A 24,888-nucleotide genomic window follows, 5' to 3' on the forward strand; every position below is an offset into this window, starting at 1 on the left:
AATAACTTACAGTGTTTTTCAGGCTGGGCTGCTGTGCAGATGTTAAACAAGATGTTCTATTTGAATATTTATTGCTGGGGAAGTGTTTTATGATATGTTAAATGAGAAAAGCAAATTTCAAAGCAATGTGCATACCCTGCTTTTTCCTTTGTTTTATTTTTTACACATAGGTATGTTCACAGATAAAAGAGAGAAAAGCTATTTGCTACGAATGAAGGTAATTCTATCTGAGTAGCATTACAGATTCTCTTTTTCATTTTGCTTATCAGTGTGTTTATGGTTTCCACAATGAAAAACTATTATATTTGTAACCAGGGGAAGGAGAGGCAGACATCTAAAAACACAGATTTAAAATTTTCAGCATATTTTGGCAGGATATAATTATTTTAATTGAGTAGTGATGAAAATTTAAATGATGAGGCATTTATTGAACAAAAGACCCTTTGGAAAAACCCTTATTGCAAGAACAAAAGCCATAGCTGATAAAATGATAGATGCCAAATGGAAATTTTAGCACACAAATGGTGACTCATGGATTGAAATTCTTCAAATCATAGCTAAGGCCCAAATTCTCCACAGCCCAGAAGTGTGCAAAGGTGCTGATGAGCAGATTGCAAAATGGGAAATTCTTCAAAGTGGTTGTTTTTAGTAACTTCTTTTGCCATCTACTCTCCCACAGCTATTGAAATGGGCATTGGACTCCCTTCAATTAATCCTCTTCTATTTAAATATTTTATTAGAAGGAATAATCCCTGGAGAATCATCACTCAAATCTCAGTACTACCCAATGAGAGAACTGCAAGGCTTGGGTTTACAAAGATAGTAGTGCAAGTCATTTGCTGTTTCACGGCTGAGGATACACAGGCATAAACAAAGGCTGATCCATCTCTGCAACTAAAGCCTCTGATCCACAAGCCCTGTCTGTTGAGTCGTGTAATTGCACACTTTTTCTCAAGATACTGGAATAAGTGATCAGAATCCATCTCCAGTGTGCAACCTCACCCAAAGTCTGCCAATCCTATTGACCATGCTGTCTTAAAGACATCTAAATCTACACCTCAGAAACACGTATGTCTGTGCCCTCCAGACCCTGAAGATCTTCTGTATTAGACGATCATCACAGAGCAGAGTCTAAAACCACAGCTCAAGAATAAGACAGAGCTGACAGTGCCCTGGCACTGCAGAGTTATGAGTCCTAAGTACAGGACTTCATGTCTCTAAACCTCAGTTTTGTTATCCAAATAATTAGGGCAAGATAACAATGTATGGATGTGAGAATTGGACTATAAAGAAAGCTGAGCACTGAAGAATTGATGCTTTTGAACTGTGGTGTTGGAGAAGACTCTTGAGAGTCCCTTGGACTGCCAGGAGATCCAACCAGTCCATTCTGAAGGAGATCAGTCCTGGGTGTTCTTTGGAAAGACTGATGTTGAAGCTGAAACTCCAATACTTTGGCCACCTGATGCGAAGAGCTGACTCATTGGAAAAGACCCTGATGCAGGAGGAGAAGGGGACGACAGAGGATGAGATGGTTGGATGGCATCGCCGACTCAATGGACATGGGTTTGGGTAGACTCCGGCAGTTGGTGATGGACAGGGAGGCCTGGCATGCTGCAGTTCATGGGGTCACAAAGAACTGGACACGACTGAGCAACTGAACTAACTAACTAACAATGCCTACCTTGTCAGGTTGTTGTAAGATTTAGGTGAATATCATACATAAGGTGCTTAGTAGAATACCTACTACATTGCCCTCAATAAAAGAGTAACTTTCACTTTATTAACCATATCTTTTTTTTTCTAAATCCCCGTCAGATTTCTTTTAATAAGTTTAACTATTATCATTGCATTTAATTTCCAGAAGAGCTGTTAGTCTAAAACCCAGGCACATTTATAAATTTGAGTTCCTCTTTTTTTGTACCAGCTGCTTAAAAAATCATAGCAAAGGTTATTATAGACACAATCCACTTGTGATATATTAACAATTCTCCAATGAATTCTGCTATGAAATTTGTTAAGAATATTTTAATATTTTCATGCTCATAAACTCTAACTCCATAACTTAGAAAATCACAGTGAACTTGCTTTTTGTGTTATGTGTCTTGAAATGGCATTTAAACAAAGGCAATAAAATCTAAACTGACCTGGTAATAAATGTGGTATAGTTGACTTCTGTGTGAAATCGTCAATTCCAATTTCCAACAACCCCAGACAAGGAGCTCTGGGAATCCTTAACATGAATTTCAAAGCAAAGCTTTTCTTGAGACAAGAAGAACCAGGACTTACAACCACATTCCAAATGGATTTACTTCTTCTGACTAATTGACTTGTTAACTATGCTAATATATTCATATCCCTCTGCCTTTTTATATCTCTTCCAGTAGATAGTGCTGTGGAATATAACAACGTGAGATTAAAAACCAAGGAACTTAGAGATTCGTATGAACTTCTCTCCTAAGGAAACCAGATTAGACTTCCAAAACAGCTTATAAAATTTGTGTGTGTCTTCAAGCATTTTAGTTCTGTAGCAAATTTATTGCTTCTCCCAAGACAGCCTCTTTTTAAAGTAGGCATTATAGCCTAAGGGGGGGAAGTTGCAAGCTCTTCTATTGACGGTAAGAGAGCCTGCAGCACTTGGCAGTCTCTCTCCTCCCACAGTGGTCCGAGGCGTGAGGAATGAAATAGGAGCCGCGGCAGAGGTGATTCTGTCTGAGCTCCATGCCTTCTGTCTTCCAGGTGGTGCTGGAGGCCAGCAGGGCTTCCTGGGCTGTATCCGCTCCCTAAGGATGAATGGGGTGACTCTGGACTTGGAAGAGAGAGCCAAGGTCACATCTGGTTTCAAATCCGGGTGCTCAGGGCACTGCACCAGCTACGGAGCCAACTGTGAGAATGGAGGCAAGTGCATAGAGAAGTACCATGGCTATTCCTGCGATTGCTCCAACACAGCCTATGATGGAACATTTTGCAACAAAGGTAGGTCAGAACCAGTTTCCAGAGCCACGTTTAGATATCTTTGAAGCCCAGATCATCTGCTGAATTGCTCTCCCGCTGGCATACGGGTACTTCACTCCAAGGGTAAAGTGTTTGGAATTCTTCTCCCATCATAAGTAGGAAGTCCCCTAAAACAATCCCTTCATCTTTGTTGTTCATTAAGAAGAGAACAGCTTTGAGTGTGGTGCAAAGTTTCCCCCTAAATTCAAGCAAACTTTGAAGTGACTAGAACATTACAGAGCAAATAGCCACGCCATGCCTTAACAATGAGGAATAAAGTAAGTAGCCATTGAAAGGGGTCCGTGATGGGCCTCCTGACCCTCTCATTCGCTTGGACCTGTACATCGTGCAGTGACTCAATCTGTGCTGCCCAGTGCTCTTCATGTCCACTTCTCCCCCAGCTGCTAAGAGAATGAATTCAGGTTGGACTCACAAGAAAGCCCCTCTGTTCAATTCTTGTCACAATCATTTTTTATCACTCTTCTATAGGACACCTCAGTGGCAGGTTCTCAGCCCCCACAAAGTGCAGGAATACTGAGATACTACATCTAATAATGCAGTAACATCTAACAATGTTACTGCCTTATTTCAGTCTTGAAAGAGTAACCCCTAATAAATTCAGCAAAGCCAATCAGCTGACTCGAAGAACCTGGTGTATATGGCTGTTGTCATTCAGGATACACCCGGTGATCTTGCATGACCAGAAGAAATTCACACACCTGGCCTGTGGCTTCTTTTCCACTTGTAAGCAAGAGGGCTGGGGAGAGGCAGAGCTGACCCTCTTCTCAACCTACAATTGAAATGCATGTAACTCACTCTTCTCTTTCTAAATGAATGTATAGCGTTTGGGTAAAGTTTTCTGTAAATGGTTGGTGCATCTCTTTATAAGAAGCTTTACATAAGTAGCCTTTTCATACTCTGATGAATACATGGAGGGTTGTTTATACTGCCATCATTCACACAAGATGCCACACAGAAGGAGGAATTGTTCCCTAACACTCTCTGTACATCCAGCCTACTGTCTCACAGTGCTGTCATGTAAGCATGTAAATTCGGTCAGACTGGGCTTGAAGGATGAGCATGAGACAACAACCAAGGTGGAAAGGAACACCACTGCTGAATAATCCACAGCGCATTAGCACTGCTGTTACAGAGCATTCTCCCACTTGCAACAACATGGTTCCATGGTTTTCTGGTGTCACACAATGGGAAGGGTTTGCAGAACACATTAATTTTGCACTTGTAGAAATGACAGCCTTGCAATTACCATTCATTGTGCTTGATGCTAATTTAATGTAGTCATTCCCTTGCCAAAGTGGTGTCTGAATGCAATCAAGTGAGCGCTAATGTCTGAGAGATTCCACTGCATAAGTACCAATTTAAAGAAAATCATGAGCCCCTTATTTTTGGAGAGTTAGGTTAAGTACAGTAGCTCACACACAACCTCTGGGGGTTAATAGGCAATATTCACAAACAGAAAGATGAGAGTATATACCCTTCTGCCTTGCCAGTTCTTGAGATGGAGTCCAAGAAAGCCTGTGAATTCCCAGTGACATTATTTCAAAGGGTTTACATTAAAAATCCCTAAATATTCTCTTAATACCTGTTTAGCAGGGTGAGTTTACATTTGACTCAGTTTATGGCTTTACCAAAAAAGATTAAAAACAGCAAACTGTATTTGGAAAGTATCTGTGGGCATCCTTCTGGGTCAAGACAAGTATTCTCTTGACCTGGGGAGGATGAAGGTGGTGCTGATTGAGAGGAATCAGAAAAGCTTCACCTGCACATAGGCAGGCTCATTCCCAGATGGGGTCTTCCAGCTGAGGCCTGCGGCCAGGTGGTGCCTCTGATCTGGGTTTCACCTCCCAGAGCATCAGCTCCTGTGACCACACCCTCCAGGGGTCTACAGCCACATGACTCAGCCTCCAGAGAGAGCAACCACAGTCATCTGCCTAAGAGTGAGCTTGTGAAAGTCTTTTGCAGGCAGGCTTCCTCAGGCTTCTCTGGTAGCTCAGTTGGTAAAGAATCTGCCTGCAATGCAAGAGACCCCAGTTTGATTCCTGGGTTGGGAAGATCCCCTGGAGAAGGAATAGGCTACCCACTCCAGTATTCTTGGGCTTCCCTTGTGGCTCAACTGTAAAGAATCCGCCTGCAATGCAGGAGACCTGGATTCAATCCCTGGGTTGGGAAGATCCCCCGGAGAAGGGAAAGGCTACCCACTCCAGTATTCTGGCCTGGAGAATTCCATGGGGTTACAAAGAGTCGGACATGACTGAGCAACTTTCACTTCACTTCACTTCCTCGGCTAGAATAGTTCTGTCCTTGTGTATGTGGACAGAGGTCCACAGAATTTTGCTGAGTTAATGAAATGGGTCTCAACATATCACACACAACATGATTAAATGTCTATACAAAATCTAACACACACACATACACACACACACACAAGGAAACATATCAAAATATTATGTTAGTCACTCAGTCATGTCCAACTCTTGGTGACCCCATGGACTGTAACTCACCAGGCTCCTCTGTCTGTGGAATTCTTCAGGCAAAAATGCTGGAGCGGGTTACCATTTCCTTCTCCAGGAGATCTTACTGACCCAGGAATCAAACCTGGGTCTCCTGCATTGCAGACAGATGCTTTACCATCTCAGCCACCAGGAAAACCCATCAAAATATTAACTGTCATTATTCCAGGGAGAGGGTGAAAACACAAATATTTATTTTCTCTTATCTTTTTGCTGTATTTTCTAATCTTTATACAATGATGAATTACCTCTTTTTTCCCTCACTTTTGCCTCTTTTGGGGAAGAACTAAGTACTAAGAAGCAGAGCCCTTACCCCATGCATTCAAGGCTCAACTACCTATGGTTAGAAAATATCTAGTTATTAACCAGAAATCATGATACCATGTAATCACACTATCTGGAATGGAGGAGCATCTCGGGTGAAAACTGCACATAATTAAATTACCTTTGAAAAATCCCTCTCTCCACGCATTCAACAGAGCCCTTTTTTTCACAAACCTTCAAAGCAGTCACCTTTCAGATGGGCCCTGAAGGAAGGCGTGCCTTGTTGGGGCCAAGCTGTATGAAAATAAAAAACACTTGTATCACACTCAGCCAGGTGAGGGGGGCATACAGGGTCTCTAGCAGGTCCCTCCTGATGATGCTCTTTGCTTTGCAGGTTTGACAGTCACTGTCCCACCAGCACAGTGTAGATAGCAGACACTCCTTTCTCTCTTCTCTGAACTCTTATCAAAAACTTCTCCTAAAACCTTTTTTTTTTTTTTTCCAAATGAATCTTTAAAGATTTGATCATCACTTAAGGTGTCAGCTCTCCCAGGGAAGAGGCATTAAATAGAAAAGCTGAGTGGGGAAAAGTTCGGGTTTGGGGGAGAGCATGAGTGAAAGTTAAAGTCGCTCAGTCGTGGCTGACTCTTTGCGACCCCATGGACTATGCAGTCCATGGAATTCTCCAGGCCAGAACACTAGTGGGTAGCCTTTCCCTTCTCCAGGGGATCTTCCCAACCGGGGGATCAAACCCAGGTCTCCTGCATTGGAGGCGGATTCTTTACCAGCTGAACCACAAGGGCAGCCCAGAGAGCGTGAGGGCGTCCCAAAAACTCTATAACTAGACCTCATAGCCAGTCACCTCGTCTCTACAGATAACTGTGCAATGTCCCCTCTTCTTAGAATGCCCAGCCAATAGCCACCACTTCACTCAGCGCAGACAGCGCCATCCCATGGACGGTTCCTTGGCAGCCCATTGGCTGAGACCATAGATGCCTCTGGGAGCAGGGCAAACCCAGCTTACATGGAAGGCTTGGCTGTGGGTCTGTCATACCCAGCATTAGTGGGGACCCCCACTAGGGACCCCTGGACATGCCACTGGTTGTCTTCTCTAAACGGACCTATTCCTTCTTGGACAGTCAAACCTCAAAACACATTTATGACTATCAACCTCAATTTTATTTCTAACCAGAAATTAACAACATGATTAGAAGTAAACTCTGTCTTCTCCGGGTTTTCAAGCAAGAGGGAAAGTAGCAGACCTATCGCAGCCACAGCAATTTCTGTATTAAATGTTTGTAGCTGAATACAACCACGGATTGAATAGGGTCCCTCTCTGCCAAGCACTTGTCCACCCGGAGCCTCAGAATGTGACCTTGTCTGGAAATAGGCTCCTTACAGATGTAATTAATGTGGAGTCATCCTGGACTAGGGTGGGCCAGGAACACATGGGGGGCGCCCAGAAGCTCGAAAAAGCAAGGAAGGACCCTCCCCTGGAACCTTCAGAAGACGTGTGGCCCTGATAACACCTCGCTTTTTACTCTGAGCCACTATAACTGTGAGAGAATAAATTTCTGTTGTTTCAGGCCACCCAGGGTGTGAGCCATTGTTAGGGCAATCATAGGAAATCAACAGAAGTGCATATGAAAACCTTTGGTGTGTCTTAATTCCGTATTTAACCATGGTAACAGCTGACATTTATTGAGAACTTGCTATGTGCCAGGCAGTATGCCAAGGTCTTTAATTATGTTAACATCACCTAATACTCATGACAGCCCTATGTTGGTACTATAATTATTTTCCCCATTTTACAGAGAAGGAAATTTAGGCACAAGAGGGTATTAGTCACTTGCCTGAGGTTCACATACCAGTAAGTAGTAGGACTGCGATTTATATGCGGGCAGTTTGACTCAAAGCCCCAGTTCTTCACCATCACTGTGTGTTACTGCTTCTCACCAGGGCACGGTCCTTCATGTTTGTTTAGGCGCTCAGTCCTGTCCGACTCTGCGACCCCATGGACTGTAGCCGCCAGGTTCCTCTGTCCATGGGATTCCCCAGGCAAGAATACTGGAGAGGGCTGCCATTTCCTTCTCCACGGGATCTTCCAGCCCAGGGATCAAACCCGTGAATGCAGGTGGATTCTTTACCGCTGAGCCACCTGAGAGGCCTGATCCTTCTTGTAGCTTCATGTAAAACTGAAAAGAGAACCCCTGGTCTTAAAGCTTTTTAGTTATGGTGATTCAGTTAAAAAAAAAAAAAAACAACAGCACGTTCTTGGATGCAAATTCTATCATAAGAAGAAACAGAATACAAGATCTGAACACAACCTCTTTCTCTCTCTCTCTCCCTCTTTCCCTCCCCTCACCCCCACCCTACACCCACACATTTAGGTGTAAGCAGTAATCACTTACTGATTTATTTCTTTAACAAACATTCAGTGAACAGGCACTTTGAACGTACAGTTGAGCCTGACTATACTGAAATTTTCAAAATATTTCAGTGGTTTACATCTACAGAACCAGGACAATCTAGTGTACACAAAAGCAGGAGATGAGAATCAGCCATCATCCAGGCTGCCAGAAAGAGTTCTTCATTAGGATCCCTTCACTGAGCCAAGTTTAGCAAGAACTTATCATCAAGAGGCACAAAAATATCTTCTAATTCACTTCTCTGCATTTTTTTCCTGTAAAAATTTTCATGTTCCTCTGCCAAACCAGGACAGCAGCTGAAGCTTCACTGTTGTTCAGTCGCTAAGTCACGTCTGACTCTTTGCAACCCCATGGACTGCAGTATGGCAGGCTTCCTTGTCCTCCACTATCTCCTGGAGTTTGCTGAAGTTCACATCCATGGAGTTGGTGATACTATCTAACCATCTCACCCTCGGCCGCCCTCTTGTCCTTTTCTCCTCAATCTTTCCCAGCATCTGGGTCTTTAAATGCATATCTTTAAATACTCAGAAAACAGTGTCTGAGTTTAGGGAGTTGTCTTTTCTTCTCAAACATCCATTTGTTTGTCACTCAGATAAAGTCCAATCTTAGAAGGACCAAGGTAACAGGACTGCAGTGATCACGAGTGAAGGAGGAGGGTCAGCAGATGCAGCGTCACCTCATTTACAGCCACACAAACGCACGCCCCCATCCCTGTGGTCCGGCTCCGCCTCCTGCTCTCCCTGAGTGTCCTGACATTGTAACTGATACAGAAGAGACTGTTTATGGCTAACTCAAGTCCCCACATAGAGAATGGATGAGGGAATTAGACGTGAGTTTGAATCTAGCGTCCTCACCTGCAGGTTCCATGACCTTGAGCAAATGTGTAACTCCACTCGGCCTCATCTTCAGCAGTATGTAACATCTATTCTTAATTCCACTGTGAGGCTCACATGGGATCATGTGAACAAATTTCCGAGCTGAAAACCTGGTACACATCAGTCAGACAACAGGTGTCCCTGTCCATTCTCTGCACTTTGTTTTTTTGTTGTTTGTGTTTTTGTTTTTACTTTAAATCATGTCATCCCTTCATCTGTCCCTAAAAGCTTTAAATATCAGATGCCTAACTAGCATTGTTTCAGTTACCTCTGAGTGCTGGATTCAGTTCAGTTCAGTTCAGTTCAGCCACTCAGTCGTGTCTGACTCTTTGACACCCCATGGACTGCAGCAGGCCAGGCCTCCCTGTGCATCACCAACTCCCGGAGTTCACCCAAACCCATGTCCATTGAGCCAGTGATGTCATCCAACCATCTCATCCTCGGTCTCATCAGCTACCGGAGAAGCAATGGCAGTATCATAAAGTGTGCTCTCTACTAAATTGTGGTCACAGTCATATTTTTCTAAAGCTGAAAGTATCACTTCTGGACCCTAAACTCTGATGGACTGAGGAATATGCAGAGATGGGAATGGACACCCCAGTCTCTGCATCCCAGGGGTCACGCCCACAAGTGCAGTTCCCCATATAAGGTGTCCATCCCCACTAAGAGCCAAATTAGGTCACCTTAGCGATGGCTGGGTCCCTTCCTAAATCAAAACCCATCAGGAGACAAGAAAGCACTGAAAGAGTTCAGGACTCCATTTTGCTGAGAGGACTCAAGTCCAAGTTCAAGGAAATTAAATTGTACCCACCAGTCTAAGTCCAAGACTCAAGTCCAAGTTCAACCTGTAAGGGACGAGGATCTTCCCTCTTGCCTCCTAAAGGAGTGTTTCCTGGTAAGCGGGAGGAGGTGGCTTTGCCCAATGCACTTTGAATATTTCCAAACTCTGCTTCTCGGTGGCTCCAGGCACTGCTCAGGGAGCAGAGGAAGTCTGTGGGCTGCCCTTGTAGAGTGGGATTTAAAGCCTTTTAGGGAAGGTTCATTTCAAAATATTATAAAACAATTAGGGGAGAGAGAAAAGAGAAACGCATCTTAGGATCACACCTTTATATGAAACTAGATAATGGCAACAATCCCAGGAGGAGGAAATGGCAACCTACTCCAGTATTCTTGGCTGGAGAATCCCATGGACAGAGGAGCCTGGCGGGCTACCATCCATGGGGTCTCAGAATCAGACAAGACTAAGCACTCACACACCAATGGGAACACCAGCCATTTTTTCTGATTGGCCTCCCCACTCTTGATCCCAGCTTGGAGAAGAGTTGACACCAGCAGGAAGAAATGTCTTTCATGGGCTGCTTTTTCATTGCCAGTTGGAACAGGAGATTTTATAGATTTGGACTCATGCCTACAGGAACAAGAATTCTTTTTCCTCTTCCTCTTCCCCTTAGAATGTTATTCAAGAAGGGAAATCTCTCCTCTATTAATATGTTTTTTAAATCTTCAGACCTTAAAAATATCATAAAAACATACAGTCATCTGATTTTAAAAAGAAAGAAGAAAAGTTAAGAAAATTCTTGTGGACAAAAGCCTGTAAATACTTAGGGATAAAAGGAAATGCTTTTGACTTGATTCTGAAAGGTCAGAGCTGCAGAGATGGCCTTCAAGCTTAGGTGACTTCATTATCAAATTTTATGGTGGTAAATAGCATTCTCCCTGACCTGGGCTTTTCTTTGGGGTCCCAGATACAAAGTAAAACCTGACCTATTAACATTTCTGCAGAGAGGGTTTTTTTAAAATTCAGTGGTAAAAACAAGCCCTTTGTAAAACACCAAATGTAATAAAGGACAGAGTTTTGGACTTTGCCTCACATAAATGATAAATAACTTTAAGTTTGTGCCCATTTCTATTACCTACCAGGTTTTGGACCTTTTTGGATAAACAGTTTTCATTTTCCTGTGTGTGTTGTTGAATGTTTTTATTCCTCATTCTTCAGCAGTAATGAGAATTCAGTAATTTATGAAGTTTATAAAAATAATACTCTATCATTTCCTAGAAATCAGCTGAAACTCTACCCATTTCTTTTCTTTCATGAACCTAAAAATTATCAGTGTCATAAATTTTCTGGAGGGTTTGCTTTTAATTTACTCACATTTTTTGCTTCCCTTACAAGCATGTCCATACCAACATTCTGATTGACCTTAAGTATTTCGTTACATCTGCAGGACATAAAGTTCTGCCTCTGGTGTGCAATGTCTCCTCTTTGCAACCTTCTTTCATGGTCATCATTGCCAGCAGGCAGCTCTGGCCTTAGCAGGGCTCGTCCGAGGCATCCCTTGGTTAGAGGAAATTCACTTTCTTAAATGATCAAACCTGAGGGGTCTTGAGCTGTGTTTAATCTGCCATCTTATAGATCACCCTGGCTCTGAACTCATTCACATACTTTTACCTCCATCAATTGCAATTGACTGTAATAGTGGATGGTTTAGATAAATGGATATTTTGCTTGTTTTGCCCCAGTGAGGGCCAAACCCTAAGGAAACAGAAATTATTAGGGTCAACTACTCTATCTGAGCTAAGCTTGGCATCTTAAATGTATGATCTGCAAATTCTCATGAGGTCTGGGCATATGATATAGATTTTGTGTAGTGTTTAACCTAGCCTAACAATAATCCTCTAGGTAGGCTTCTAAGTGATGAGTTCATGAAATATAAGGTGGCTTCTAAACTATTCAAGTTCTGTAAGGTAAAGATTCTCAGTAAAATTGAATCATTGGCAGTAAAAATTTAACATATCTATGTTCTGGATGAATGAAGTAAGATCAAGTGGTTTGATCAGTGCTGCTGCTGCTGCTAAGTCGCTTCAGTCGTGTCCGACTCTGTACGACCCCAGAGATGACAGCCCACCAGGCTCCCCCGTCCCTGGGATTCTCCAGGCAAGAACACTGGAGTGGGTTGCCATTTCCTTCTCCAATGCATGAAAGTGAAAAGTGAAAGTGAAGTCGCTCAGTCATATCTGACTCTTCTCGACCCCATGGTCTGCAGCCTACCAGGCTCCTCCGTCCACGGGATTTTCCAGGCAAGAGTACTAGAGTGGGGTGCCATTTGCTTCTCCAGTTTGATCATTACTAACAATTTAATTTCCTTATAAGCACCTGGCACACGTATAGTGAAATACAGACATTTACTGTAAGCTTACTATGTGGGAAGCAGTGGATTGACAGTGAGGAGACCGAGATAAATGAGATGAAGCCTGGAATGAAGTGGAAGCTGTGGACCCAACTGCAGTACAATGGGAAAGCGAGGCAGAAGTGCAGAGTGATACCTGGACATGGAACCAGCCCATTGTGTTAACAGCAGAGCTGCTCTTACTGTCCCACCCAAGGTTAGCAGGGCAGACCATGCTGGGCCACACTGAATTCTGGGGACAGGCATTTGGTTAGAGGAGAGGGCTCTTAAAAAAATTTGTCATGAATGAATCTCAAGCTTAAAAATTCAAGAAGCCTTATGAACCTCCAGTATAACAAAAATAAAAAACATTTAAAGATACATTACTGAAACTTAAAGACAAAATTTTTTAAACTCATAATTTAAAAAAAAGGATTTATTCTTGAAAAATAAATTAGAAGTTTTAAAAACTGATATAATCAGTATTTTTAAAATAGTTATTTGCTTTTAATATTGCAAAAAGAGATTGCTTTGGAAAATTAACAGTGAACAAGATGTTTTAGGATTTAGATCAGTTAGCAGTTTTTCAACTTGTTTCCCATGAATCAATGATATTTTATGAAGTCTTGCTCTCTTTAGTTTCTAACATGAAAAAACTAGGGCAATTTTTAAATGGGCCAAAGAGCACACCAAACAAGTTATACAAATGGCAAATAAGAATATGAAAAGATGATCCACAGTATATATAGTCAGGGAAACCCAAATTGAAACAACAGTGAGATACCACTACACATCTATTAGAATGGCCAAAATCTGGAATACTGACAACCCAAAATGCTGACAAGAATGTGGAGAAAAAGAAATTCATTGCTGGTGGGAAGGCAAAATGGTACAGCACTCTGAAAGACAGTTGGGCAATTTCCTACAAACTGAACATGTTCTCACCATACATTCCAGCAATCATGCTCCTTGCTGTTTACCCAAAAGAGTTGAGAGCTTATGTCCACACAAAAACCTGTACACAGATATATATATCGCAGCACTATTCATAATTGCCAAAACTTGGGAACAACCATGATGCCCTTCAGTAGGTGAATGAATGAATGAACTGTTGTACATCCAGGCAATGGAATACTATGCAGATTTTAAAAGAAATGAGTTGGCAAACCATGAAAAGACATGGTGGAAATATCAATGTGTATTACTAAGTGAAAAAAAGTCAGTATGAAACTGGATAATTCCAAATATATAGCATTTTAGGAAAGGCAAAATTATAGACAGTAAAACCATCAGTGGTTTCCTGTGGTTGGAAGTAGGAAGGAGCAATGACGAGGCAAAGCACAGAGGGTTTTTAGGGCAGTGAAACTCCTCTCTAAGACAGATACTATTATGATGGGTGTATGTGCACGCATGCTCAGTCACTTCAGTCATGTCTGACTCTTTGTGATCCCATGGACTGTAGCCCACCAGGCTCCTCTGTCCATGGAATTCTCCAAGCAAGAATACTGGAGTGGGTTGCCATTCTCTTCTCCAGGGGATCTTCCTGACCCAGGGATCGAACCTGTGTCTCCTGTGCCTCCTGCATTGCAGGTGGATTCTTTACCACTAAGCCACCAGAGAAGCCCCATTATGATGGGCACATATCATTATTTGGGGCTTCTCAGGTAGTTCAGTGGTAAAGAATACGCTTGCCAATGCAGGAGACCCAGGAGACACAGGTTTGATCCCTGGGTCAGGAAGATCCCCTGTAGGAGGGCATGGCAACCCACTCCAGTGTTCTTGCCTGAGAAACCCATGAAGTGGCACGCGTGTGATGCAACTGAGCAGCTAAACCACCACCAGGCATCATTGTACATTTACCCAAACCCAGAGAATGCACAATACCAAGAGTAAGCCACAGTGTAAACCATGGACTTGGGGCGCCTCTGATGAGTCAGCATCCTTGACAGGTCAACAATGTGACTATAGCAACTGTACTAATGTGGTGTGGGATGCTGACAGTGGCGAAGGCTGTGCATGTATGAGGACACAGAGCATGTGGGAAACCTCTGTATCTTTCTCTCAATTTTGCTGTAAATCTAAAACTGCTGTATAAAGTATTAAAGAAGAATAGGGGATTTTTTTTCAATTTTACAAAATTTTATTTTCATCCTCCCAGAGTTTTCCCTCAGCCCTGCTTCCTAAGACTTTATATGTGCTTAATGAACTGAACTGAATGGTACACTCTCTCTTTACATTTATACTTTAAAGATACCAGTTCAAAAGTAGATCAACAAATAGATACGTAAATAACAGCTTATCCCTGCTTTTTTGTTGAAAGAGGTCTTCTAAGAACTCTTTATTAACTTTAACATGACCAAATTTTATTTTAATATTCTATCCCAAAATTCAGACTTAACTGACCTGAATTTGCTTCCTTTCAGTTCAGTTCATTCGATCAGTTGTGTCCGACTCTTTGCGACCCCATGAATCACAGTACACCAGGCCTCCCTGTCCATCACCAACTCCTGGAGTTCACTCAAACTCATGTGCATCGAGTCGGTGATGCCATCCAGCCATCTCATCCTCTGTCATCCCCTTCTCCTCCTGCCCCCAATCCCTCCAAGCATCAGGGTCTTTTCCCATGAGTCAACTCTTCGCATGAGGTGGCCAAAGTATTGGAGTTTCAGCCTCAGCATCAGTCCTTCCAATGAACACCCAGGACTGGTATCCTTTAGAATGGACTGGTTGGATCTCCTTGCAGTCCAAGGGACTCGCAAGAGTCTTCTCCAACACCACAGTTCAAAAGCATCAATTCTTCGGTGCTCAGCTTTCTTCACAGTCCAACTCTCACATCCATACATGACCACAGGAAAAACCATAGCCTTGACTAGACGGAGCTTAGTTTAGACGTCTACAAATGTACCACTCCAGGGAACAGTTTTACTTCCTGTGTTACTCTCAGAAGAGTTGGGTTAAGTACAGCTTAAAGAAGGTTCCCCTAAAAACAAACAACAAAAAAGAAGGTTCCCTGATTTAAACTCCTACATGAATCATTCTCTCTGCAGGCACCAAAATATTCTTTAATATCTTCTATTCCTTTCAATCCTTTCCTTATGACCAGCAATGCAGCCAACATCATTCTAAACTAATATTGTTTTTTAAAAGAAGGAATCTGTACATTTTAGAGTTTTCTCAGTTGAAGAAAGTTATTACTATTTAGAACAGTGGAGCAAGAATACCTTGAATTCTAACATTATCCTTCAATTTCAACATTATTGAAAAAAAAAATTTGAACAGTCATGTGACTCTCTTGACTTGCAGTTTCTGTATAAATTGTATTAATTATATAAAATGTATTATTCACAGGACTGTGAGGATCAAATGAACTGATGTAGGTGAAAGTATTTTGAAAATCATTAATGTTATGAAAATGCAAATTATTATGAAGGATATTAATCACTAAGTCAGAGGTCCTGCAGTTTAGGGTCTCTTTAGAGAGAGGACTGCAAAGTGTTGATGTTGCCTTTCAAGAGCCACCAGGAAACCAGCTCAGAACTTCTCTGTCCACATGGGTAGTTTTTCCCTAACTGGCAGCAGAAAGCTGAATATCCCTCATGTTTACATTACTGCTCGCCCACATCTATAGGGCAGTGACCAGCTTTCTCTGGAGCTCAAAGATTACAACGTCCCACAAGACATTAGACCTCAGAGCAGTCCTGCTCCATGGCCTGCAAAATGGCATTCAGAGTCAGTGCAACACTTGCATGCCACGACCCTAATTACATCTCTGTCTGCATCATGGAATTTTGATGAATTGTTTAACCTGGAGCACCATTAAAGCAGCAGATACACTTGAGATTAAGTAAGAATGGATTCTAAAGCAGCTTCTTGGGGTTATGATTTATTGAGGTCTTTAGAAAATAATACTGGTTGCTTGAATATAGAGTTGCAAAAAAAATAAAAAGGAACTCCTAGACCCTAGAAGCCTCATCTAAAATTTTTCCCTTACCCCGAACGATTAACAGTCTCTCTGCCCCCTCACTGGGCTTTCCCAGTGGCTCAGCAGTAGAGAATCTGCCTGCTATGGAGGGGCCACAGGAGACAGGGGTTCAATCCCTGGGTCAGGAATATCCCCTGGAGGACGGCATAGAAACCCTTGCCTGGGAAATCCCATGGACTGAGTAGAGTCGAACATGACTGAAGCAATTTAGCACACACACACATACACACACACACACACACACACACACACACACACACTGCCCCCTTATTAAGGATTACAGCTTCAACTCAGATTAATGAGCCCAGGTATTTCTCATGCTTAAGCCAAATGTAATTCAAATATTTGCACTAGACCATTGCCAGTCACTTCTTTCTAAGAAGTTAACAGAGATTATCAAGGTTGCCAGTGAAATGCTTTCTAAACTTTACTATTAGAGTAATTGAAATTAAATCCCTTTTAAATAGATCTACTCTAGCCTGTTGGCTTTTTATAATTCCTTAATAAGTGTCTCCTATAATGGAATCTTATAAATTTGGTTTAAAATATAAATTAAGTCATGAAAATCAAATTAAAACAGGAAACCAAGTTATAAATTTCAAAGTTTATAGGCCCCCCTCTCCTATTAAATAAGCAAAATTATTATCTTGTGTGACTTTGTAGTCTCCTACTGAATCAGAAGCCACGTGTGGTTATTACAGCACTTTATAACCCCTTTAGAAATATAAAGGACTAGTGCAAAAAGTTTTATTTCTATTATCATAATGAATTTATCATTATTCAAACTTTCAGCTTTTACTCTAACATTTAAATGTCATTGGGTGATTTATTTCAACACTTCTTCAACTTCTCTTAAATTGTTAAGTTTGTGAAGCTCTTTTTGTCACAAAATCAAAGTATCTCAGGGTTGAAAGGAATATTACATTTATTCATATTCAACTGACATTTTGTTGAACTCTTCCTTTTAGGCCAGGCACTGAACTAAATACGTTCACATATCTTACTTTATTTAATCATCACAGCAATTTTGAGCTGTCGGCATGAGCACTCCTATTTGAAGAAACTGAGGCTTCTAAGAGATTCAGTCTGTTATCCACAGTCACAGGGCTTTGGAACAACCGCAACCCCAAGCCTGGTGTTTTCTCCATGATATACACCAGCTCAGTGATCCCTTTATAACACACCAGTGACTGGGATCCACACCACACCACAGGAAGGGGCTCATTCCATATCTAGACATTTCCAACAGCTAGAAAGGCTTCCTTTACCCTACACCACCATGTCTATCAAAGACAGCAAATGCATGAAGAGAGAGTGGATATCCAGCTCTGGCTTCAAATCCCTGTGCCTTTAAGAACTCAAGAATGTACACATACCTTCAAACCTCCCAACTCCAAGAAGGACAAGTGAAAACATCTAACCTAAAGGTTGAAATAACCTGAAGCCTTGAAATAATCAGAACTCTAAATAATGTGAAGGTCACAAAAATGATGCCCTTTTTCTTTCCCACATATTAACTTCACGGTTCCAGCTGAAACACTCTGCACTTCTTTCATGAATCTAAAAGGAGCCAGTCTAAGAAAAGTTGTCCTGAGGGTGTTGCTTGTAGATTACTCATGTTTCGGCTCCTCTGCAAGCAGGTCTACTCAGCCATGTCCACGTTGCCCTTGAGAACCTCAGCACGTCTCCAGGGTGTCCTTCTCTAGACAATAGTCCTGTGTATAATGGCCAGTTAGTGAGTGCCGTGGAGAGTAGGTAATACATCCTGCCCAATTTGTCCTCTTTTTATCTCACCACTCTGAGAGCTAAGAGTAGGCCTAAGTCCCAAAAGTTCTGAATAATTTTCCCTTCTTTCTTTGCCTGCCTTCCTGAGGTTCTCTCTGTGTGGCTGATTAAGGAAGCAAACACACACACACATACACACACACGCACACACACACACACACACACACACACAGAAAAACAGGCACATTTGAACTGGACCTATGGATTTCTAACTGTGAGCCTCAGATAACAAGACATTTCTTTGTGTTTTTTAGGGCACCACCCACCCACACAGCTTGTCCACAATTTTGTGTTTATAATGGATCAGACCTTTCTCTCCAAATGTATAAGGTGAGGGATGAAACAGGGGACATTGGGAGTCTGACCAAATAAATTCTTCTGACACGAGAGACCACTCTAGATTGCTTTATAACAAAGAAGTGATTTGCAGGGTAAATACAAGCCATGCTCTGTGAGTTTTCCTATTGATGAAATTCATGCTTTGAATTACTGATTGATGGCTGCTGAAGCATTGCAGTATCTGTTCTAGTCTGGAAACAGTGCTGTAAGCAATGGGCTTCTGATGACTGAAATTCCAAAAAAAAAAACACAGAGAAATTACCAAAGTAAAGCTCTATATCCAGTTTTATAAGGAGCTAGGAGGGCAGACGCACTTGATCAGCCACACTGTCCACTCACATCCTTGCTCAGAGGTCACAGAGAGGAATTCAGTCTATAGCTGGGCACTCTCAGCCTCGGCACAGCCCACGCGTCTTCATCATGACTGCACAACAACCCTCTGCTCACGACAGGAGCTCTGCTTCCTCTGGTCAGAGGACAATGTGGAAATTATGACACAGATAAAATATTTATCCTCTGGACAAGAGTAAGGAACTCACAAGCCAGGACATGGCTGGCTAGCACAGTAGATAGAATCCAGAATAAGTGTCTGTCTGTTCTGGCTGCTATAGCAGAGTACTATAGACGAGGCTGCTCGTAAACACAGGAATTTATTTCTACAGTCTGGAGACCAGAAGTCCAAGATCAGGTGCCAGCGTTGTCTGCTGAGTGTTTTCTTCTTGGTCACGTACTTCTCTTTGTATCCTCACATGGCAGAGAGGTCCCTTTTATAAGGGCCCTAATGTCTTTCATGAGGGCTCCACCCTCTTGACCCAATTACCTCCCAAAGGCCCCACTTTCTAAAACCATCACTTTGGGCTTGAAGATTCCAACATGAGATTTGGGGGGAGCACAAACATGCAGGCCATAGCAGTCGGCCTCCTCTTTTACAAACACAAACGTGAACCTGTTAGTAATCATCTGCCCCGGCCACGTCTCCCCTTCCTATCGCTGACCTCACCCCACCCCAGCAACACACACACACACACAGAAACACACACACGTGACTCATACATACACACACATGCATATGTGTGCATTCACACACATACACACATATATACACACATACACACGTTACTCATACAGACACACACATTCACACACACACATATACACATATATACACACACATACTCACATGTTACTCATACAAACACACATACACACACACACTATTAAAGTTACTCACCACCATTACATTGCTGGGATATTTGGTATTTTTTTTTTAATAAATTTTTAGAGCATCTGTAAGTTTAAAAGGAAGAAATTGTGGAAGAGTAGGAACAGTTTAAGGAATATACTTGGAGAGTAGCCGTTCTCCCCCCTAAATAACTCCCTGCAAACTCACTCACTTCCTTTCCTGTGGCCTAATGCTCCACGCATCAAAGCATCACTCGAGGTAGCAAGAGTGGGTCTGGAGAATGGCGAGGCTATTGCTGTTTGGCATATAATTGTGAATTTGGTTCTTTAGAGCCAGGTGGAATTTAGGGGTGAGGAAGATGGCAGGCAAGCTCTGTGAGGTGGCTAAGATGACTTCTGTGAGGCCGGAATTGTTTTGTGAGAGGAGGAAAGAGCAGGGTAGGCAGAAGGAGGCTGTCAGAGAAGCTCTCCTTTCAAGGTCTTGCCTGAGGCCACCCCGCCAGACAAAGACAGGGGAAACTTGTCCTTCCTCTTCCTGGCAGTTTCCTTGTGCCTAAATTCCAGGATGCAGGCTAATTGCATAATTGCTGTAACTTAGTTACATTGTCAAATAAATAATCTCTAGTTATTGATCCATGTTAGAACATTGTACTGTAGGAAAATGTATTCCAAGCTCCTAAAAGCAATTTATACTATTATAATGCACTATGTATCATTATAAACGTGCTATTAGCATAGACAGTTGTAAGCATTTTTCCTTGAAACCACTTGGTCTTCATACCCATCATTTAAAAAGACTGCCTAGCATTCTGTCCAGTGGATTTGCCAAAATGTATTTAGCCTAAGTATCTCAGAAGAAGAAAATGGCAACTTCTATTTTTGCTCTTGAAATTGTGCCCAAGTTTTTATTGTTAAGTATTAAACAACACTATGGTAAGCGTGTTTGTAAAAGGCATCTCAGTATTTACATCATTTACTTAGGATGGATTGCCACACGTGGAGAGGTGGAGTGTGAGGATGTAAAGTGTTTGACTTCCCATGTGTGGAGCCAATCTCTTGTCCCAGAACACAGCGCCAGTGTGCGCGCAACACACGAGAAACCCAATTCTCCCAAGGCCAGCAGCAGTGTGTTCTTTTCTTCATTGTTGTGAAAATAATAAGCAAAAAATGGTTCTTTGTCATTTTAATTTGCACTCCATTATTACTGGAGAACAAGGAATTCAAAAGAAAAACAGATGTGTCCCAGAGAAAGGTGGCTGGAGGGCTGCAGAGTCGTGCAGGGCCACATTACGAAGGTGGAGTCGGTGTCCAGGTTCTGACGTTCCCTTTGCTGGTGTCCCAGGGTGGGCAGGAAGGACGAACACAGCTGACAGCCACCTCGTGCATGAGATAGTGTGCAAAGGAACTGCCAGAGGTCAAGTGAATGCTGTTCATCAAAACGTAGCCAATGTGTATTGTTAACCCAGTGATCATACTCAAGACACCTACCCTAGAAAACACTAGTATTAGAGACATATGTTCACAGAGCGGTCATCACGGCGTATTTCTGTGTGATAATGAGGCATGGGGACTATGATTTAACTGTGATACACAACCATGAGAAAGAGTGAGACAGACATATTTATTCATGGGACAGAATGTCCATGATATATTATTAAGCTTAAAAGCAGAAAATGTAAAGTTCAATTGTGTTTGCATTAGAAACTCATGCGTTTCCTGGGCAAGCACCCTATTCCGAAGGATTCCTTCAGTTCAGACACCTTCCGGTGATGATAAATGGATGCATGATACTACGTGTAGCATTCTTTCAGTTTTCTTTTACCTAGAAAAAAAGGTGAATCCACTCTGCTTTTGCCATTAATCTAAGCCATAACTCTTCCCTGCACCAAAAGGCACTGAATATTCCAATTGTTGACATCTCATAGTAGAGTCAAAGAGAGCCCTGGCCAAAAAAAAACCATGGATAGCTGTGCTATAATATACATCATCCACACAACACACACACGCAGGGTTATTTTCAACATGAGTGGAATCAGACTGTACATGGAGCAAAATACTGATGCAATCCTTTCATTCTTTAAAAAGTTTTATAAACTCTTGGCACTAGTTACCTCCAGAGGTTACCTCCGCAGGCAATGTGATGGAGTTGGGAAGGGTAGGATGGTAGAAATATTCTGCCCTTTTGCTGTATGAAAGAGTCCTTTTTTCCCCTTTACAATAAGCATGTGTGATTTTTGAAAGCAAAACTTAAACAAGTAGGTATGTTCTACCTCTCTGGATACCTTCATTTTCATATTTCCTAATGAGAAAAGGATTTGGACACTTCACCTGCACCCTGTTAGAGCAAACTACAGTGAAACAGAACAGTTTTCAACTTCTTTACTATCTGAATTCAATCTTTGATGAATTTTTAATTCATGCTCTTTGAGCCTATGTATTTGGTGAACTATTCATTAAGATATTAGAGGCTCCAGTTCCACTTAAATGTGACAGATTGATCACAGCTGTTAGCTTTTGCTTCACCCTTAAATCCTTGGAAAAGGATTAAAAAAATACAAGTCAACCTGAGCAAAGAGGACAGGCGAGGACAGAAAGCAAATGGAGGAGCTGAGGAGACAAAGGCTAGAGCCTTAGTTGGTGGAAGGAAAAAATCCTTCAAGCAACCGACTTGTGCTCTGACCCCCAGAAAGGCTTAGATATGGGGCCCCAGGTGTCTCAGAAAGATGGAGTTGACAACAGAGGATTGGCTTCAAATATATAAATGAAGCCAGGCTTCCCCTTGCAGCAGGGTAGTTGCCCTTAAAGCCGGATCAGGCAGAAAACTAGTGAGTCCCTCACTGGAGGGACAGGCTCCAGATGGCAGGATTGAGTGAAAGTTTTCACTGGGGCTTCCAGGGTCCTTCCTGCAAACTCCATCAGAGAACAACTGGAGGACTGTTAGGGGGATAAAGTGTTATCTCTGAAAGAGGCAGCTGGTAGATAGAAATGGGCCAGACCTGCCACCCAGCTGTGAAGCCCACCCAGTAACAAGCTTCTGGGCAACACGTCCAGCCTCACTCTGACCTCCCACACCATCCATCACTTGTCACGGGATTCAGGTCTCTAATATGACAAAGACCCAACAGAGGATCCGGTGTAAACAAAGATCATACTGGGAGAACAAGCTGTTTTGAAAAACCAAAAAACTACCATTCATATTCTCCAGTGCAGGTCCATTTGCTGCCTAACAAATTGCTCCCCAAACTTAGTGGCTTAAAATATCAGCAGACACTTCATGGTCTCAAATAAGGTTTCTGGGGACCAGGAATTTACAAGGTCTGTAGGGCGGTTCTGGTTTGGAGGCTCTAGGGATTGCAGTCGGATGGCAGCCGGACCTGGAGGAGCCAGGAGCTGGCCAGTCTTCTCTCCCTCCTCCCGTTGACGCAGGGCTCCTCCATGTGGCCACCACACTGCACTAGTGTGACTTCTTCCACCAAGGAGGACTTGAGGCAGGCAACTGCTTTCCTGGCTAAGCACGGCTCCAAGGTGATTGGTCCAGATCCCAAGGCCAGAATCACATTGCCTTTTGTAACCGAGCCTCTGAGGCCATGCACCATCATTTCTGCCACATCCATCTGGTTCAAGCAAGTCCCAAGGCTGCCCAGACTCTAGGGGTGGGGAATGAGAGCTATTGTGACAGTCACCTTTGGAGAACTTATCAGAGAGCTAAGAGAAGATATTGCATCCATGAAAAGGGAAGGAAAGTATGCCCTTTCCCCAGGCAACTCAGAGTTGAGAAATTAACAATTTGAAAATTAAAATCTGATAGCAGAATTTTTAAAATGAAAGATTTAGAGGGTAAAAATCTAGTAAATTGTTCAGGAAAAAAGGAGAAAAGAGAGAAACAGAAAAAAGAAGATAAAATCAGTAAGTTCAAATATAGGTAATAAAAGATCTAGAAAAAGAAAACATAGAAAAGGGGATGGAGAAAATTGACAAGTGGATCAAGACAATCTCCCTGGGCTAAAGGGCATGAGTTTATAGAATGAAAGGGTTCAACACAAAAGAAGGGGGAAAACTATATGAATTCATCATATTATAAAACTTATAATATTATAAAACTTATTATATTATAATTATAACAATTGTATGACCCAAAATCACTACAGATGGTGACTGCAGCCATGAAATTAAAAGACGCTTACTCCTTGGAAGGAAAGTTATGACCAACCTAGATAGCATATTCAAAAGCAGAGACATTATTTTGCCAACAAAGGTTCGTCTAGTCAAGGCTATGGTTTTTCCTGTGGTCATGTATGGATGTGAGAGTTGGACTGTGAAGAAGGCTGAGCATCGAAGAATTGATGCTTTTGAACTGTGGTGTTGGAGAAGACTCTTGAGAGTCCCTTGGACTGCAAGGAGATCCAACCAGTCCATTCTGAAGGACATCAACCCTGGGATTTCTTTGGAAGGACTGATGCTAAAGCTGAAACTCCAGTACTTTGGCCACCTCATGCGAAGAGTTGACTCATTGGAAAAGACTCTGATGCTGGGAGGGATTGGGGGCAGGAGGAGAAGGGGACGACAGAGTATGAGATGGCTGGATGGCATCACTGACTCGATGGACATGAGTCTGAGTGAACTCCAGGAGTTGGTGATGGACAGGGAGGCCTGGCGTGCTGCGATTCATGGGGTCGCAAAGAGTCGGACACCACTGAGCGACTGATCTGATCTGATCTGATAATAAATATAATATATATTTATAACATAAAATATATTTATAATATATTATATTATATTATATAATTGTATGATTATTATAATATAATAAATATAAATGTATAATAATATGTTATATAATAATTATAACTATATAACTTATAAAACTTATAATATTATAAAATTATAATATTCAAAATACTATCTATCTAAAAATAGATATAAGTAGAAAACTCTAAAAGCTTCCAGGATGCTGGTAAAGAAGATTAGAGGTCAGCAGCTATGCACGAGGCCAAGAGAGCAACCAGCTCAGCTTGAAAAAGGAAGATGGATGGTCCCGGGTGCCATTTCCAAGGAAAATACGAGTTACAGAAAGGAGAGCCACACTTCCAACCGAGGAAGGAGGGACTCGTGAGTGATAGGCACGCAGAAAACACGGCAGAAAAGAAATGAAAGATTTCACTGGGGTAGAGATGCAAGTGCTGTGAAGTGTATATGATCAAGAAAAACAGGGTAAGCTTGTTACCTAGAAACAGGGAGTTAATGTCAGGGGAAGAAAAGGATTGTTTCTAGGGAGTGGGAATCCGGTGGGGTGGCAGAGTGGAGCGTTCCTATTATGTGTTCTGAGCCTCGTAGAAGTAAACT

The 24,888-nt window shown here is 42.2% G+C and overlaps 1 protein-coding gene across 1 annotated transcript in view; it reads left to right on the plus strand.

Moving 5' to 3' along the window:
- Positions 1-24,888, plus strand: part of CNTNAP2 (contactin associated protein 2) — a 2,325,186-nt gene that overhangs the window by 2,095,271 nt on the left and 205,027 nt on the right. The window contains exon 19 of the mRNA XM_061415014.1: positions 2,737-2,973. Within this exon, the coding sequence (XP_061270998.1) occupies positions 2,737-2,973 (237 nt within the window). The remainder of the gene's footprint in view (positions 1-2,736; positions 2,974-24,888) is intronic.

Source organism: Bos javanicus, chromosome 4 (assembly GCF_032452875.1).
Source record: "Bos javanicus breed banteng chromosome 4, ARS-OSU_banteng_1.0, whole genome shotgun sequence".
In the NCBI taxonomy this organism is placed as follows: Eukaryota; Metazoa; Chordata; class Mammalia; order Artiodactyla; family Bovidae; genus Bos; species Bos javanicus.